We start from the raw sequence: 19,592 nt of genomic DNA, 5'->3' as shown, positions 1-19,592 counted from the left end.
CAGTGGGAATGTCTAGCAGAGCCTTGGTGAGCCCATTTGCCTATATTGGTTTAAGCTTCTAAATTCTTACAGGCCCAGTTTGGCCTGACACTCTAGGAGTGGCGTGTGCAGCTCAGTAATTAATTGCACCTGGAGCTGGTGTCCTTGAGAGACAAGGGAGTTTGGGCTCTGCACGGACGCCTTCTCAGCCCAGCAACACTGATTACAAGGTGCCTCTGATTGGCTGGCAATCTTAGAAAAGGATGGCTCCTCACTGTTCAATGACGCGCAACTACACACTCACTGAGATGTTTGTGAACTATGCCATGCTATGGTAGCATGTGAGAGACTTTGCTCCAGGTCAGGCCTGAGACGAATACCTGCCTGAAATGGGTTATGGATTGTGAGTATGAGCCTCAAGCCTCTTCAGAAATGCAAGTTAGCAAGTTTATGTTTTTAGTCAGTCAGCTGTAGTAAAGAGTAGTCTAGCTGTTTGTTGTTTTAATGCCTCTTGTTTGTGCCTTAAAAGGAGTGGTTCCTGCCATTTGCATACACTCCTCTGAGTTAATAAAACATCTGTTTGTATAAGTTTTGTATCTTTGAGTATCTGACCAACTGTGTGCAGAATCTCCCAGGTGAAAGAACCTGGAGACTGGTGAGTCTCAAACAAACAGGGTAAGCCATCCTCCCAGGAGACCTGCTAGGGGTTTGAGTGGCTGTAATCAGTGCTTAAAACAGCAGGCAGGAGGTTGGTGAGTGACCACCACCACCACCCCTGACAGGGAATGCGGGGGAACGGAGTTCCGGAACCTCGTAAAAATGGTCACATGGCCGGTGGCCCCACCCCCTGATCTCCAGACAGAGGGGAGTTTAGATTGCCTTCTTTCTGGAGATCAGGGGGCAGGGTCACTGGCCATGTGACCATTTTCACCTAGGCCAACTTAAACTTTAAAAAACTCCCCCCTTGTTCCAGCTGACCCAAAGTGACGTCATTGTGCAGTCTTGAGTTCCACCACTGAGTTCCACCACCTCTTTTCCCAGAAAAAAAGCCCTGTTCCTATGGATGTTATTGGAAATTATTTTTATGGTTTTGTGAGTGGTGAGTTGTGTTTAGATACAGATCCAAAGCAATGTTCTGGAGGACTCTAGTCAGGCCTGATTTAGATTTTGACGTGCACTTAAGAAGCCCTGAGCTTTCCTATATCAAATTATTTATTTCCTGGCTAGATGTATGCCACAGATAACATCTTAGATTCGGTACTGGGTATTGTATACAACTAATACAATTATGGCGTCTCTGTTTCCATTTTAAACCTTTATTATTGAAAATAATTACTCCGCCTTCTTAATATCAACTCAATCAACAGAAAATCTATTATAACTACATAAATCATTAAAGGAGAGCGATTACATCAGCCCCAAAAGGTATCTTACCCTAAAATACGAAGGTCACAGGCAAGGAACCCCTTCTCAGAAGAAGCTCTTGATCAATTTAGTCTGTTATATTTGTAGGGTTTCACAACCATCTCTTAACTATAGCTGTTCATCCTGCTTCAAAGACTCAAATCCTTGGCGATTCGGTTTCGTTTTCTCGGCCATGTCAGACGCTCCTCTCCACAGGTCCGGGAGGAAGCGCCCGAGCAGCCTGACCTGCAAAGGTTAGCCCCCAAGAGTCCCAGTGAGGGTGTCAGGGTCCAGAGCGCGACGGGAAGAACCCCCCGAAATCGATGCGGGGGGTAAATTGCCCATTTGCTCCTATGGAGGCTGGCAGACTTGCGCAGCACTTCGTGTGCTGCCGGGCCATGGAGAACAGCAAAAAGCAGATCTAAGGTGAAAACCTGTAAGTAGCGAATCACTTCTGTTACTACAAGTGTATGCGAAGGATTGGTGGGATTTGAAGCTAAGAAGGCTCGGATTTCTTCCCCCTCACTGAGTATCAAAACTTGGCTGGCGGATTCCCCCCCCCCTAAGATGGTGACGAAAAAGCAGAGCCCCGCTATGGGCAAATCTATCTCGGCTGCTTTGCAGGGGAAAGGAGAGTCTCTGGAGGAGCTAGTAAAGCGGTTGGTCGTCGAAGCAATAATGCCCTTTGTTGACAAGTTAAACGAAACTGATCAAAGGGTTGGCTTAATTGAGAGTGAAGTGAAAACCATTAAGGAAGCAGCGGGGGGGGGGCGGAAAAGTCTGCTCGGGAAAACGCAGCACTCATGAGGGCAACAAACAAAGACCTAAAGCTGTTGGAGAACCAACTGATCGGGTTGGAAGTGGACCGTGCTCAGACAATATTGCGTCTCCAGAATGTGAAGGAGGAGGAAAATGGGAATTTAAAGGATCTGGTGTCGGAACTTTTGGCGATACCCGCGAAGGCAACTAAAGAAGAGTTAAAAAGCGCCATTTTGGAAGTCCGTCGGGCTTCTTCAAAATATGCAACGAAGCGTCAGCTGCCTCACAAGATTATTATTGATTTTTCATCTACGAAGATCCGGGACACCATCCTATATAATTCATACAATGCGGACTTGGACTTTCTGGGCAATAAGGTTAAGATATTGAAGGATGTTCCATTTTTAGCTCGGAAAAGAAGATTTAAATATAAAAGGTTTGCAGCTCTTCTGAGGAAACGTGAAATAAAGTACAAATGGTTATTTCCGGAAGGTATTTGGTTTAGCTATAAAGATCAAGCTCACAAGATAACATCGGAAGACCAGCTAAGGGACTTTGTGTGTAAACATCAAGAGTTCCAGCAAGAAGAAGAGGATTTCAAGCCTGAAGGGGGAGGGGAGGAGGGAACGAGCACAGTGACTGTAGCTGCTCAGAGAGAATTGCGACCGAGACCCAGAGGGGGGAAGAAAACCTAATCCTGATTGTAGTTTTGTATTTTATAAGATCTACCAATCTAACAGCATTTTACAAAGTTCTAATGTTAAATAATTGCAGTATGAAGGGAATGCATTACTTGTAGATGTAGTGTTTGTGTTGTTATGTGTTGTTTCTTCCCCTTCTCCCTGTTCCCATTTTTTCCCTTTTGTAGTACTAGTAATTAAAAAATTAAAAAACTTCAAAAAAAAAGACTCAAATCCTTGGCTAACTTATTATCTATCTTATGACTTCTTACACCAAAAAAGGTAATTCATATTTAAAAGATCTTCTCAAAACATGTAACAATAGTTCATTCTTGCTACTTCTTATCTTAACAAAATCAATGTAAAATTAGTGATTACCAGTTTCTCATACATCTGAATATCTTTTGGGCCTCCATCAATACATCTATCTTTGAATAATGTTGCCAGCTTCTATGAAGTTAGACATTCCTTTGTGGCATGTCTAGTTATGCAGCTGGGCTAGCCCTCGTTCTGTGTGCAAATAGATCTTGAATAGCTATCATGGTCATATCCAGCAACTGTTCCCCTATAGTTCGAGCTATGTCGCACAAATCTCGTGAGAAAATGTGATCTTCTGCGTTTTTAGTGCGATGTTCCACTTAGTTGCGAGGGAAGGTGAGCAGTGTGAAAAGGGCCTTTGGTTGTTCAGGCTGTTCCTTTTCAAGTTCTGGATTTTGTACTCCATTCCTCTCTGCAGATTTTTCTTGAACCCAGTCCTGATAGGTTTCCTCATACCAGCAAAAAGTTGTGTCTCTACGTCAGCGTTGAGAGAGACCTTAACAAACTCAGTCCTTTTTTTCTGTTGCCCATCTGCTAAATGGCTCATGAGATTATGTGTTATATCTTAGAATACACACGTATGTTGGTTTCATACGTATTTTCTTTTCACAAGGAGTCCTAAGAAATACAGTATAGAGGGAGATAGGCCAAAGATTTCTAACAGAATTCTCAGCATATTATCAAATGGCAAGCCCCAGAATTCCTTGGGAAATGCCATGACAGTTAGTGGCACAAACTGGTATACACTTATAGCAAAGTTTGGTTTATACTCCAAAAATCCTGCAACTTATAAATATTAATTGCTGCCGGATTGTTATCAGCTTGTCAGATAATCAACCCTCTTAATTCAGAGACTTTTTCCTCCACTGCAAGGTCTCCTATCTTTGCAATGCACCTTCATGGTACCGTTATCGTAGTGGAGAGGAGACTTACAACCATAACTTTCCTGTTTATGTTCCTGATTTATAGCAACATAGTAAAATTCTCATACAGAGAATGCAGTGACTAGTTCGAGTATTAAATTTCTGAGTAAGTATAGGAAGTTTTGATATTTGAAGACAAAAGCATTTAGGAGGCAGCCAGTGCGATGTTAAAAAAACTTTCCCAGGAGTAAGCCATATTGAACAGACCCGGGTAGGATTTTGATGAGACTCAGGGCCAAGCTACAAGTGACGCCTGACACAGGTTGGACACTTGTCAGCCTCCCTCAAGTTTTGATGGGAAATGTAGGCGTCTGGTCTCGCAGCTTGGCTCTCCGACTGCTGTCCAATGGACTTTTCAACTGTCGCTTGTCCAACGTTCCACCAAGCTGCCTACATTTCCCATCAAAACTTGAGGGAAGCTGACAAGTGTCCAACCTGTGTCAGGCGTCACTTGTAGTTTGGCCCTCACTTAGAATTGTTCTCTAACAAGGCAAACTAAGGTCTACTCAGAACTAAGTCACATTTTATTCAATGGGAGTTACTCCCAAGAACATGTTCTTAGATCTGCAACCTAATTCACTTTCAAATGTATTTATTTATTTCTGTCTTGTAGAGAATGGTGTTATTCGAGTGGCCAGAAGACTAGATCGCGATATTGAGCCACTAAAACTACATCCCAATATATCTTTGGAAATTCTTGTTGAAGATAGTCCTAACGGTGGACAAAGTAATAGCATTACAATTGTTATATCCGTTCAAGACATTAATGACCTCCCGCCAGAATGCCAACAATATAATTTCAGGTATGAGTATTTTTCTGCTCTGTTCAGTTCCTTGCAGAATAGTTAAACTAACACTGGTTATGGCCATTGTATTCTCCTTAAAGTCACTGCGATGCAACTCTTGCTGTACAGAGAAGAAGTCATTATTTACCAGTAGAAATAAAACAAGTTGTTGGGGGGAAATGGGTTAAAATAGTTTAAGTTCAGATTTGCAATGGATCTTGAACCAATAGAGAGTCAGAGACCTGTTTGCTTTTAAAAATATTTACTTCTAAAGGAAAAAGGTACATGGGGTTCCTACAAAATAAGAAACTCTATAAGCTACACCTTGACACTATGGAGTACAAACTTTAAAAGCATGGATAATTGAGATTCTTCTTGTTCTTTTTGACCTTTTGGGAAAGAAGTCACCTGACCTATTGACCAATAACAGTTTACAAACACACCTCAGTTTCCCCAGGCTTTGAATCAAATAAGGCTATTGGCCCTGTGGCAGGTTTTCTTCCAGTCAACACAAACAATAGAAACACTAGGGGCCAAGCTCGAAGTAACAAATTACTTTTAAATGGCAAGTGAACAGACTTACATGTATTCCTCCCTGTTCACTTGCGCTCCACTTGCACTCAATCACCTTGTGATCGAGTGGAGCGCAAGTGGAGCGCAAGTGAACAGGGAGGAATACATGTGAGGGCCAAGCTACAAGTGATGAATGACACTTGAACGGCAAGTGAACAGACTCACATGTATTCCTCCCTGTTCACTTGCACACCACTTGATCACATGTGATCAAGTGATCAAGTGGAGCGCAAGTGAACAGGGAGGAATACATGTGTGTCTGTTCACTTGCCGTTCAAGTGTCATTCGTCACTTTTAGCTTGGCCCTAGGTAAACACATTAACCCCATAATGACTGAATGTCGGACCTTGCAACATATATTCCAACACAAGTTACCTGCCAAGCTAGGGATGAATTATTAATTTGTCCTGTTAGAACCAGGAGACAGCCTACTTTGGTTCCTGAGCTTCATCCAGCCAAGGGCTTGATTGAGATCTAATCCTGCAAAGAACTTTTTTTTTTTAATATCTAACATAAAAAAACTACAGAAGACTACAAAAGTATAAAGGGGAGGGGGGGAAGGGGAAGGGAGAATTGGGAAAAGGGAAAATCAACATACAAACAACAAACACTACACTACATGTCTTGTATTCCCTTCATACTGCAATTTTTCTTAAAAGTTAACTTTCTAATATGCTATCAGATTGGTAGGTTTTATACAATACAGATTATATTCAGGATCAGGACTTCTCCCCCCCCCTTGCGTCTCTGTCTCAATTCTCTCTGCGCAGCTGGAGCAGCTGCGCCCGCTCTTTCCTCCCCCCCACTTTCCCCTTCAGGCTTCGAACTTTCTTCCTGCTGAAACTCCTGATGGTTGAACAAAAAGTCTGTCAGCTGCGCGTCCGATGTAATCTTGTAAGTTTGATCTTTATATCTGAACCAGACGCCTTCTGGAAACAGCCACTTATATTTTATATCACATTTCCTCAAGAAAGCCGCAAGTCCTTTATACTTGAATCTTCTTTTACGAGCAAAAAATGGAACATCCTTCAATATTTTAACCTTATTGCCCAAATAATCCAAGTCCACATTATACGAATTGTCTAAGATGGTGTCCCAAGTCTTCTTAGATGAAAAGTCAATAATAATCTTGCGAGGCAGCTGCCGCTTCATTGCATACTTTGAAGATGTGCGCCGGACTTCCAAAATATCGTTTTTTATCTCTTCTTTAGTTGCCTTTGTGAATGGTGCCAAAAATCCAGACACCAAATCTTTTAAATTTTCACTTTGCTCTTCTTTTACATTTTGAAGACGCAGTACCGTTTGGGCACGGTCCACTTGCAATCCTATTAATTGATTCTCCAAAAGCTTCACTTCCTTACTTGTTGCTTTCATGAGTACTGCGTTCTCGTGCGCAGACTGCTCTGCTCCGGTCGCTGTTTCTTTAATGGCTTTCACCTCGCTCTCCACTGAATCAACCTTTTGCCCCATTTCATTCAGTTTCGCTACAAAGGGCTGCACAGCATCGAAAACTGCTCGTCTCACCAACTCTTCCAAAGTTTCCCCCTTCCCCTGTAACGTCGCCATCACCGATTTACTCATTGCTGGGCTCTGCTTTCTCGTCGCCATCTTAATGGGGGGGGGAATGCCAACTAAGTTCCGAAACTTGGTGCAGGGGAAGAAGTCTGCGCCTTTTTAGCTTCAATTCCCACCGATCCTTCGCATACGCTTAAAAATCAGAAGGGATTCGCTTACTTACAGGTCTTCACCTTAAATCTGCTTATTGCCGTTCTCCATGGCCCGGCAGCACAAGCGGTGCTGCGCAAGTCTGCCGGCCTCCATTGGAGCAAGCGGGCAATTTACCCCCTGCATTACTTCCAGACGGTTCTTCCCGCGGCGCTCCGGATCCAGGCTCCCTCACTGGGAGTCCTGGAGGTTAACCCTCGCGGGTCAACCGCCTGGTCAGGCTGCTCAGACAGTTCCCCCCGGACCTGCGGAGAGGAACGTCCGACATGGCCGGGAAAACGAAACCGAATCCTAATCCTGCAAAGAACTTCATGCGGCCAAGCAGTGATCTGGCTTGGTGGCAGAAAACACTGGCTGCTAGCCTGACGTTTGGACAATGTTGTGACGAATGGATGAAAGAGGGAAAGAAAGCATCTTTCCTTGTGCGAACAGAGCCATCAGCCGTGGCCCTGCAGTCTGCTGACAGTGCCTATGGCCAGCTCTTAGGAGCCATAAGCTACATGTGACGCCACACACATGTTATGGGGATGCAATTTTGCCAGGGAACTGTAGTTTTCAAAGACAGTTTTCAAAGACAGAGCCAAACAAGATCTCTGAGGAAGAGGATCTTAACAATTGCTTTCATGCAATCTCAATGGAGAGGGGAATACCAGACCCCGTCCCTTACGCACAGAGGCAGGGGGAAGGAAGAGCTGGTAGTTCATTTCTCCGTTGAGATTGCCAGAACACAATGGCAAAGTTCCGCTCCCCAAGGGACCCCATGCAGCTCTGTCTTTGAAAACTGTCTTTGAAAAGCTCTTTCCCTCCCCTGCCTACCTGCACTTGGGACATAATGCTGTTTTCAACTACGGTTCCCAGGGAAAATTGCATCCCTGACAAGTTAAAAAATACGCTTCGCTCTAAGTCTTGCTGGGGCCCGAGGTGCTGAATTCCTTTTCCCAAGAGGTCATGCCCTAGGGAACATTGCCGCATGTGAAGCTCTTTGATCACATAGGGAAAGGGTGATATAAATGCAAAGTATTAGCTTGGAATATCCATTAGAAGTCGTTTCTTCCTTTTAAACAGACAGAGTTTTTTGGAAAACATCAGCACAGGAACAATTATTTTTGACTTGAAAAATTCCTGCCAGGACCATGACGCTGTCGCACCAAACAACCTGTTTAACTTCACTGGACTGTCTGGAGTTGGAAGTCATAAATTTGCACAGGACCCACCTGGTTCTGGAAGAATTAAGGTCAGTTAATTACTGTTTTATTTGCATGATTGTTTTTTTACCAAAGAAGCAAATTTCCCAAAAGAGTAAAACAATTATTTTAGATTCTATACAGTCAGGAGAAAAATACTTCTCGTAGAAGCTAAATTCTGTGGATTGGATCCTATGAACAAGTTCCATGTGCCATGGAGTGCACTTCCTCTTCTGCTAAAACTTCCGTTTGCTCATGCCAGGGCCTACTGAACATGAATAATCTCCTACGGAACATGTACAAACATAAGTTTTGGTGGAAGCATGCTCCATGGCAGACAGGGCTTTTTTTCTGGGGAAAGAGGTGGTGGAACTCAGTGGTGGAACTCAAGACTGCACAATGACGTCACTTTGGGTCAGCTGGAACAAGGGGGGAGTTTTTAAAAGTTTAAATCACCCTCGGCGAAAATGGTCACATGGCTGGTGCCCCCACCCCCTGATCTCCAGACAGAGGGGAGTTGAGATTGCTGAGTGGTGCAGAGGGCAATCTAAATTCCCATCTGTCTGGAGATCAGGGGGCGGGGCCACTGGCCATGTGACCATTTTTAAGAGGTGCCGGAACTCCGTTCCACCACGTTCCTGCTGAAAAAAAGCCCTGATGGCAGATATTATCCAGTGCTGCTTTTACATCCACATTTCAGCCATCCATTTCCTGTGGTTTTTTTTTCATGTTTGCCATCCCCTGTGGGTGAGGAGAAGGCCACACAGGCAGGCCAGGGCAGGATTGGAAGAAGAGGGCCAAGGAGGCTTGTAAGGGAACTGTTAGCCAAAGTCGGCTGTCATTCCCAAGGCAGAAGAAGAAACAAGATTGTATGACCCCTTTTGCAGTTTTGAGACATTTTACTGCTTTTAAAATTTAGTGCCATGCAAATTCTTGTTTTTTTATATGCCATGACTTTTCCCTTTTAAATTATAATTCTGTGCATGGGATATTTCATGCTCTTCTTACTCAGTAGTGTTGTAGCCATCCTACCAGAATAAAAACAGTATATAGGTGTTTCTTCGTTATTTTCAAACAAGGTATTCGTGCAGTCTGATCCATTAGGGGATGGTGACTCTGGCCATTTTTAGAGGGTTTAGATGTTTCTTGGGATTGGGGGACAGAACGGGTATAAGGGCAGGCACCTGGACTAGGAATGACTGTGAGTGGCCCTGTAGTCTGTGTACATCGGATGCTCTGTCAAAAGCACTGACTGTTGGCCTAGGAAATCTTAGGACAGCAGAAGGACATGTACATATGCAGCCTTATAGTTTATTTAAAAATGTACATTCCACTTTTCTTTTGAAATCAAAGAAAAAGCACCAGGAATTATATTCCAAAATAGTTAATTTAAATTTCTCCTTTAATAACGTGCCCAAGTGTCAAGCTCCTTTGTGGGTCTATGTGGCCCTGAGGAAAGGAATGGCTATATAGGAATAACATATACTCTAGAATGGGGGAAAAAACCAAAACAAACTCTTCTTAAATAAACGCTTCTTATTTTTACAAGAAGAGTATCGATTTCATGCTATTACTTAAGCTTGATGGTTTCAAAGATAGTTATTGGTTCCTTACATAGGCTCAGTTACACAGATATATATATAACTTTCTCAGGCACACACAGGGCCGGATTGAGGAGGGGCAGGGGGGGTAGTCTGCCCCCAGTGCCATCAGGGAGGGAGCACTGGGAGCAGCTGCCAGCTGCCAGGAGTGCATGGGTGGCAGCGCGGGCAGCCTCCCAGCCCCCTGTGCTGCCTTTCACCTGCCCCACAGGACAGGGGGCGGCCGGCTTGCCGCACGCCCCCTGTCCTGCAGGGTAGACAAAAGGCAGTGCAGGGAGCTGCGAGGCCACCCGCATCATTCGCATGCCCCGCAGGACAGGGGGCAGCCGCCCACCCCCTGTCCTGCGGGGAGGTGAATGGCGCAGGCGGCTTCCCAGCCCCACATGCTGCCTCCGCCGGCGCACCACGTGGGCGGCACGCTCCGCCCTGCGTGATGACATCACAGAAGTGACGTCATCACGCAGTGCCAGGAGCACATGCACACTGTGCGCGCGTGCATGCAAGGGGCCAGACTAGGGTTGCCCTGGGCGCCAGCAACCCTAGATCCGGCCCTCGGCACACACACAGTTTGCCTGTTATAGATAGAATGAATGTTTTTTCTCAGACACGCACAGTTCTGGTTTCCACACAGGTTGTATTTCTCTCAGCAATACATAGACAATCTCAGGCTGCACACAGCTTGCCTGTCTAAACCAGAAAGCCGAATGAATCTTTTCTCTCCACTCAGTAACTAAAAACTGCAGTTCACTCAGCTCACACTCTTGATCTCAACCAGTCATCTCATTCACTCATCCTTCTCTTTCACCTCCAATCTTCATCTGTACCACACCAAGCATTTAAAGACACACACACACACACACACTTAAAATCATTACAAGTTGACTATAAGCAACTCATTTTTTTTTGTATAAAAATCTTATATTAAAAACAAAAATATATCTGTTTTAATGCAGCTGGTGGGAAATGTGGATCTTGAAAATCAAACTGATGGAGCAGTGAAGGACTATATTCTGAATATTGTGGTGCAAGATATTGTTTCGCCTTTCTATCCGAGCAAGTATCCCTTTTAGTCTTTTCTACTTTTGTTTAAAAAAATGGAAGAACAGATCTCTTTAAAAGAGGATGTGCAGCCATGTTTCCCTCTTACGCTTGTCTTAATTGTTATATTTACAGATAATATCTACATTTATGTTAGAATACTCCCTGTGAATGAGTTTATACCAGTCTTCAGTCATTCTTCATATGTTTTCAATGCATCAGAAATAATAGCAGGTAAATAACGACTGAGCTGAGAATGAGCACTGCGAGAGAACAATCCTAAGCAGGCCTATCTACAGCATGCTCAACTGGAGAGCCCCTGGGTTCAAACTCCCTTGTCTAGGTGCTGTCCAGGGGAGGGGCCTGCTGCAGCCCATATAGCTCCAGCCCTCTCACCCTCTAACCACCACCAAACCCTTTAACCGCGACTGCTTCTCTAAGAGACTCTTTGGAGTCTTTGATGATATGCTTATATTTTAGACTTGCATATCTAACAGTCCTTTTCAAATGTTGCTTAATTTTAGTGAAGTCTATAATTGGAACAGTGACCGCAACAGACAAAGATGTACCATCTACCGGGATATCATACTCAATTGTGGCTGGAGGAGGCACCCGTGACTACTCAGAAGTATTCTGGATTGATCCTAAAGATGGCAGAGTAGAAATAGTTGCTCAATTAGATTACGAAACAAGTCAGAGGTACCTTCTCACCATTCAGGCTTCTGACAATGAGGGCTATACTGCGACTGTGTCAGTGAGTAAAAGCCAATCCTTATACAAACATGCATACTGTATTAAACTAACCTTTTTCTTCCTAATTTTTTATAATATCATCTGAAGAGGGGATTTTGCTGAAAAGTGCTGATGTTGGTCTGAGCTTTAAGGCAGTGGCCATTTTCACACTACTAACCTGCTTCCGTAATGTTGCGAAACGTCGTGCAAAAAACACAGAAGATAGTGTCTTCTCGTGAGAGTTTTGCACGGCATCACGCAAAACTCTCGAGAGAAGACGCTATCTTCTGCAGTTTTCGCGCGATGTTTCGCAACGTTACGGAAGCAGGTTAGTAGTGTGAAAATGGACAATGAATGAATCAGTACTAAAAATAGCAGTTTGTTCAGGGATGGGTTAACCGATTACGAGAAATACTCTGCAGAGTTCTGGTTCCATTGGCAACCCTGTGTGCTTGCCAAGACGAAACATGCTGAATACATGAAGCTTCTGCACACTGAATCAGCCCATTGGTCCTTCATCATCAGTATTGTCTACGCCGACTGGCAGCTGCTCTCCAGGGTCTCAGGCAGAGGTCTTTTTCATCACCTATCTACCTGATCCTTAACTGGAGATTCCAAAGATTGAACCTGAGACCTTGTATGTGGCAAGCAGATGCTTAACCATTGAGCCACAGTTCCCCTCTCTCATTCCTTGCCATCAACTTCTTTAAAATTCCTTGCCACTCCAAATATGGTGACAGTTTCCTTCCTCCAAGTAGTGCCAAGGTTCTCTTTTGAGGACCAGTGTTTTCATTAGGTATGGCTGCTGGAGGAGAGCTGACTGCTAGTGCAGACCAGCCTGAGCTTGTCAGAGTTCAGAAGCTATGCAGGGTTGACCCTGGTTAGTAGTCAGATGCAGGGCTTTTTTCCAGCTGGAACGCAGTGGAACGGAGTTCCGGCACCTCTTGAAAATGGTCACATGGCCGATGCCCCCGCCCCCTGATCTCCAGAAAGAGGGGAGTTTAGATTGCCCTCCGCGCAGCATGGAGGACAATCTATACTCCCCTCTGTCTGGAGATCGGGGGCGGGGCCACCAGCCATGTGACCATTCTTGCCAAGGGTGATTTAAACTTTAAAAAACTCCTCCCTTGTTTCAGCTGACCCAAAGTGACGTCATTGTGCGGTCCTGAGTTCCACTACCTCTTTTCCCAGAAAAAAAGCCCTGGTTGGATGGGAGGCAACCAAGGAAGCCCAGGGTCGTTATACAGAGGAAGGCAATGGCAAACCACCTCTGCTCATCTCTTGCCTTGAAAACCACATGGGGGGTGGTGCCATAAGCCGGTTGTGACTTGATGGCACTTAATTATTAATTGTTTTAAAAGTTTGGTCAGCTAACTTGTCCAGCTGTGTTTTATCTAAAGGCCAAACCCTCTCCATTCCCCCTTGTCAGCAACCTGTCTACTGAGGGATTTGTGACTGAGAAGTTTCCTTTATGTCAGTGTATGCTTATGCAGGCCAAAACCCAATACCATTGGCGCCATGGCCTGGGTCAAAGCTAAGTGGACCCTGCAGTACAGACAGCACTGATTAATCCATTGGGTTCAGATTTCTCCAGGACTGGGGTTTTTTCCCCATCTAAAACATTCATTTTGGGTTTCTTCTGTTTTTCATTCTGGCCTCAGTTTATACACTGAACAGTTTATTTGGATGGCGAGGTCCTTAGAGTGAATTGCTCTACTCCGACATGTTCAGGTCCAGTATTCAAAGTCTTTTGTTTGGAAGCAACAGATCCAGTAGCATTTCCCAGTAGGCAGGGCATGCTTGATTTAACCAAAGATGTCTGGGCTAGACCAGCTTCAACCCCAGCTACATAGAAGAAATTGGACAATGTGTATAAGACCAAACAAGAAGGGTCAGGTTTCCTTTTCACGCACCCTCTGGCCAACCCTGCTGTGACAGAGGCACTCCAGGGGGAAAGCCTACAAAAAAACTTGGGTCATTCAGCTCCCATCAACAAAGAAGGGAGAAAACTTGACATATTCGGTAGAAAAGGCTATGCCTCTGTGGCATTAACTTTCCATATAGGTAATTATGAAGCCATCATACAACTTTTCCTCTGGGAAGAGATAGGTCCCTAATTAAACCTTATTCCTGATGACAAACAGAAGCTTGCTAAGATCCTCCAAGGAGAGGCTCTAATGCTCTCTAAGCAACAAATTAACTCTGCTAGACATATTAGCGATTGCTCATCCAGAGCTATAGCCTCTGGCATAGTAATTTGCAGACACTCATCACCAGCCAGAGTTATTGCCTGGAATTCAAGACAACCCCCCCCACACACACACACATTCCACCCTCTGCAACCCGCCTCCTTCTCCCGCTCTCCTCATAGCAGGACCAGAGTCATCGCTAGCAAAGGGAGCCATAGAACAGGTTCCATCCTTCTGCACAGGTGGCAGGTTTTTTCCATTATTTTATTATAGACAAAATGTCAGAGGGCTCTCACCCCATTTTAGACCTCCATTCCTTCAACAAGTTTATAGTGTTCAAAAAGTTTTGAATGTGGTCTTTAAGAGATGTTTTACCCCTCTTAAAAGTTCACACTTGGTTTGCTACTGTGGATTTAAGAGATGCCTATTTTCACTTTTCAATAAACACGCAGTTCAGAAAGTTTCTTTGTTTCCAACGTGGCCCCCAAAAGTACGAATACAAGGTTGCCCCCTTCAGGCTCTCCTCTGCCCCTCATATCGATTGCCTGAGTGCCAAAAATATAGCCAGACAGTAAAGTTTATTTTAAGAAGTTTATTTAGGAACTACAACTCGATAATAAGGAGGAGAGATAGAGACAGCATCTTGCTATCTAGCTGGCTAGGGGAGAGAGTTTCTCAATGCATAGAAGAAGGAGGATATTATCCCCTAATAAAGCCTATCTGGAGACAAGACAAGGAAGTGACACTTAACAGGAAAGAGAGGTGCTGTCCTCACATTCTTATCTGACAAACTCTAGCTGCCCCCTGTAGGGTAGGGTCTTCTTCTCTTCATCTTTGTAGACCAGATGTTGCTACTTTCAACAGTATCTTATTAATAATAATAGTAACATTCGATTTATATACTACCCTTCAGGACAACTTAACACCCACTCAGAGCAATTTATAAAGTATGTTATTATTATCCTCACAACCATCACCTGTAAGGTAGATGGGCCTGAGAGAGCTCTGAGAGAGCTGTGACTGACTCAACATCACCCAGCTGGCTACAAGCAAAGGAGTGGGGAATCAAACCCAGTTCTCCAGATTAGAGTCCTGCCGCTCTTAACCACTACACAAGACTGTCTCTCATGAAGGTCAGTAGGGCTCAGGGAAAGGGGTTATACCATTTTCCCCTATGTCAATGATTGGCTAATAGTGGACCAAACCAGAGAATCATTATCCCAAGACATATCTCTCATTCTGAACTTGCTGGACAGATTGAGTCTCTGGAAAAGTCATCCCTTGTTCCCCAGCAAAGGATAATTTCTGTAGGTGCACCTAGGGCTTTTTTTCAGATGGAACGCGGTGGAACAACGTTCCGGAACCTCTTGAAAATGGTCACATGGCTGGTGGCCCTGCCCCCTGATCTCCAGACAGAGGGGAGTTTAGATTGCCCTCCACGCCACCAAGTGGCGCGGAGGGCAATCTAAACTCCCCTCTGTCTGGAGATCAGGGGGCGGGGCCACCGGCCATGTGACCATTTTCTCCGAGGGCACCCCACTGAGTTCCACCACCTCTTTTCTCAGAAAAAAAGCCCTGGGTGCACCCCTAGATTCCTCTCAAGGCCTTGCCTTTCCCACTCCAGACAGACTAGCAAAGTTTCTTCTCACTTTGAACAAGGTACTCTCTTACAGTTACCAGAGCGTAAAACAAATACAAAGATAGTTAGGTTTTATGGCCTCCCTGACTCTGATAATTCCTTTTGCCAGGCTGAGAGCCAAGCTACAAGTGACGAATGACAAGTGAACAGGGAGGAATACACGTGAGTCTGTTCACTTGCCGTTCAAGTGTCATTCGTCACTTGTAGCTTGGCCCTGAGACTTCATCCCCTCCCAAACGAGCTCATCAGAGTTTTCCACCCACACTGCCAGAAGTCATACAAGCGGTTCTCCACCTGAAGGTCCATCCACAGATCCCTCAAGTGGTAGAGCAACAAACAAAATCTAGCGGTCACCCCTTTTGATTCTGCCCTGATTCAGATTTCCATCAATACAGATGTGTATTGGCTGGGGATTAGCTGAGGGACCTCTCAGGTAAAAGGTATGTCCCCCCTCCAAGAATCATCGTTCCATATCAATCTTCACAACCTCAGGGCCATAAGATATGCCCTGAAGGCCTGCATTCGCTTTGTACAAGGCAAGAATGTACAGATATGCACAGACAATACCACTGCTAAGCGTTACTTACAGACAGGGGGGCAGAGCCTCCCTAGTCCGCCGCTGCGAGTCCTCAATCATATGGGTGTGGGCTATCCAGCATCAAACTGGCAATGGCAAACTGTCTTTGCCTTCCCGAAGACTCTGTCAATTTCACCTCCCCTTTGGGGAGGCAAAGATTAAATTAACAAACCCTCTGAGGAGCAATCTCTGCCAGCTCTGTCTTTTTAAACTATGCTTCCCGGCTAACATTCTCTCTCTCTCTTTCTCTCTTCACTTGAGCGTCCCCATGTAATATGTCTTGTGTGGAGAGACTGTCTGCCTGAGTACTGTCTGTTAATGTAGATATGCACCTACTAGGGAGTTTTAATGCTACTAAACATGCCATGGAAATTAGTTATGCCTTGTTTCAGATAGACTTTATCTCCGTACTCATTTTTATGCTTGTTTAAAATTTTCTGCTACCATTCCCTATCGTATCTGTTTCTCTCAATGTCCCAAGTCTCAAAGTTCATTATTGTACTTTGCTCAATGAATGTCCCAGCTGTTGATTATATTGTATTTTCACTCACACGATGTAATCCGCCTTGGATCTCAGTGAGAAAGGCAGCCTATAACCTAATAACGATAACAACAATAATTTGAAAGAACTAACTGAAACTGTAGAAAAGGCAAAAGAAAAGCCAAGCGATAAAATTTACAAAGAAAATGATACATTAAAAAGCTCTAATACTGTTAAAAAGTTTGATGACAAAATTAAAACGAAAGAGAAGCTTGAAAGGAAACACAGGCACAAAGTTCAAGCTACACTCAGAGCCAAGCTACAAGTGACGCCTGACACAGGTTGGACACTTGTCAGCTTCCCTCAAGTTTTGATGGGAAATGTAGGCATCCTGGTCTTGCAGCTGTAATGGAGAGCCAAGCTGTAAAACCAGGACGCCTACATTTCCCATCAAAACTTGAGGGAAGCTGACAAGTGTCCAACCTGTGTCAGGTGTCACTTGTAGCTTGGCTCTCAGACCCTGGGCTGTTGGAGAGGCATTCTACAGAGTGGCAATAGCTATTATAGGGCCTCTCCTAAAAACTACTAGAAAAAGGTGCAAATATATCCTGACATCAACAGATTTTGCCACTTGTTACACAGAAGCAGAAGCCCTAACTTATGTGGATGTGAAGTCGGTGGCAGAAGTGCTTAACATTCCTGCCCTTAGGTTTTCCCACTGAAATATTAACAGATCAAGGCACAGTGTTTTTATCTGAAGTGATGCAAACTACGTGGGAGTGCTGTAGGATAACCACTACCTGGCACCCACAAGCAAATGGCCTCTCAGAAAAATTTAATGACAAATTTGATAATGGCTTATATGCAAACCAACCCCAGTGGCTTGGGTGAAAAGCTGCTCTGTCTGTTGTTTGCATATAAAGAAGTGTCTTCAGAAACCATTGGATTCTCCCCATTTGAGCTTACGCTTGGGAGAAAAGTTAGAGGGCCACTAAATATGTGAGACTTGGGAGGGGAAAATTCAGGAGAAAAGAACATGGGTTGTTGATTATGTGGTGATCCTTGGGGACAAGTGGGAAGAGACATCAGAAATAGTACAAGACGGTATATCAAGGGCCCAAGCGAAACAAAAGAAATGGTGTGATGTAGGCGCCCCCCAAAAGAGAATTTGAAGTGGGGGACTTAGCGATGGTATTGTAACTTGTGGAAGCTGATAAACTAAAAACCAGCTGGGAAGGACGTTATGCCATTAGGGACAAATGGGACAACCTCACTTATGCAATTTCCGAAGAAAGATGTGAGAAGGGGTGGAAGATGGTTCATATCAACACACTTAAACCCTATTCTAGGAGCCTATATGCTACTCTTAAAATGAGTTCTGATGAAAATTCATTGATCGGTGGCAGCGAAAACCTTTTGAGGAAGGTAGGAAGGTAGCAATATATAGATCTCTCTCGATCTCTCTCTCTCGATCTTTCACACACACACACACACTGTTGTTTTCAAGACAAAAGCCTGGGCAAGGTAAAGAAAACCTGAAGCTCTGAGTGGAGAAAAGAAAGGAGTGTTGGTTGTGAGGTATAAGGTAATATAAGGAGGAGCTGGATTGAAGGTCCAAAGATTTAAAAAGAAAACAAAGAAAATCATTACATGGAGATTGGTCCTTAATTTGAAACCTGACATTTCAGAGGAGTGCTGCTATTTGGTCTGGCAAGAATGGTATTTGCTCATTATTGGAAACACCCGGCATTGCCTGACAAGACAGAATGGTTCTTCAAGATGTGGCAGTTGTTATCAATAGTCAAACTAACAGCAATCCAAAATTCTAAGAATATTTTACATGACAAAAATTGGCAACAGTTGGCTGCATTAAAAAAAACTTATGGTTGTTAGAAATGAATGGAATAATAAGAACTAACTATAACTGTGTACATTCTCTTCCTTCACTTGTTTTGGTGAACCTAACATGCAGTTTGCTCTGAATACTGGTTAAAATGCATTGCTGCATTTTAATACATTTTTTAGAAAAAAAATAGATAGTTCTGTGTCCTTGGAACATCTTGCCTGCTTACCCACACCCATCTTTGGCTCATGGTATGGGTTAATCCCAGATAATATTAGGGTACTTTTGCTCCTAGCATAAGAGGCATTCTGGTGACTAGAAAAAAAGTTGGCCATCTCTTTACAAAGGGTAGACCTTTGGTAAGACTGGAAGACTGAGGGCTAAGCTACAAGTGACGAAGGACACTTGAATGGCAAGTGAACAGACTCACGTGTATTCCTCCCTGTTCACTTGCACTCCACTTGATCACTACATGAACAGGGAGGAATACACGTGCGTCTGTTCACTTGCCGTTCAAGTGTCCTTCATCACTTGTAGCTTGGCTCTGAGAATTGGAGCAGGAGTTTGAGAAAAAAATCCTGCAAGGACCTAGGCATCTCTCTGCATAAATTTATTTCAACGGAATGGCTATCCATCTGTCTTGTAAAACTGGCTCCTTTGAATTCTTAAAAAAATCATTAGTTTAAAAGACTGCAAACTTTTCCTGCCACAGATCTAAAGACACAAATAGGATTTGGAAGGACAAGCCTTTTTTTCTTGCTCAACTAAAGGAAAGAAGATCAATGTCTACAAATGAGTAAGAAGTGTAACTTTAAGCTTTAATTAATTATTTTAAACTGTCTTTCAGGTAACAGTGAATGTTCTTGAAGCAAATGATGAAAAACCAGTTTGCTCCACCAATTCACGTTTGTTGCAGATTCCGGTGAGCCTGACTCCGGGCACCAACATCAATGGTTTCTATATATCATGCGTTGACCGAGATTCAAGTCCCCGATCTTTCCGTTACACTATTAACTCAGGTACTTGACTTTTGACATTCACTTTCATGGTGCACAACAGAAGCTGTTGGGTGTGGAAAGTCTTGTAGATTTTGGTAGAATTTCATAAAGCAGGTATACATTACAACAACATCCTTTTTGTGCTTTAAGTTATAGCAGGAAAA

At 43.9% G+C, this 19,592-nt stretch overlaps 1 protein-coding gene across 1 annotated transcript in view; it reads left to right on the top strand.

Moving 5' to 3' along the window:
• The window catches only part of CDHR3 (cadherin related family member 3), a 60,799-nt gene that overhangs the window by 24,183 nt on the left and 17,024 nt on the right, over positions 1–19,592 (top strand). The window contains exons 8-13 of the mRNA XM_054988828.1: positions 4,677–4,866; positions 8,212–8,380; positions 10,885–10,984; positions 11,105–11,203; positions 11,494–11,723; positions 19,278–19,449. Of these exons, the coding sequence (XP_054844803.1) occupies positions 4,677–4,866; positions 8,212–8,380; positions 10,885–10,984; positions 11,105–11,203; positions 11,494–11,723; positions 19,278–19,449 (960 nt within the window). The remainder of the gene's footprint in view (positions 1–4,676; positions 4,867–8,211; positions 8,381–10,884; positions 10,985–11,104; positions 11,204–11,493; positions 11,724–19,277; positions 19,450–19,592) is intronic.

This window comes from Eublepharis macularius, chromosome 9 (assembly GCF_028583425.1).
Source record: "Eublepharis macularius isolate TG4126 chromosome 9, MPM_Emac_v1.0, whole genome shotgun sequence".
Lineage (NCBI taxonomy): Eukaryota > Metazoa > Chordata > Lepidosauria > Squamata > Eublepharidae > Eublepharis > Eublepharis macularius.
Note: the sequence above shows the minus strand (reverse complement) of the source record. Positions and strands in the feature narration are given on the sequence as shown.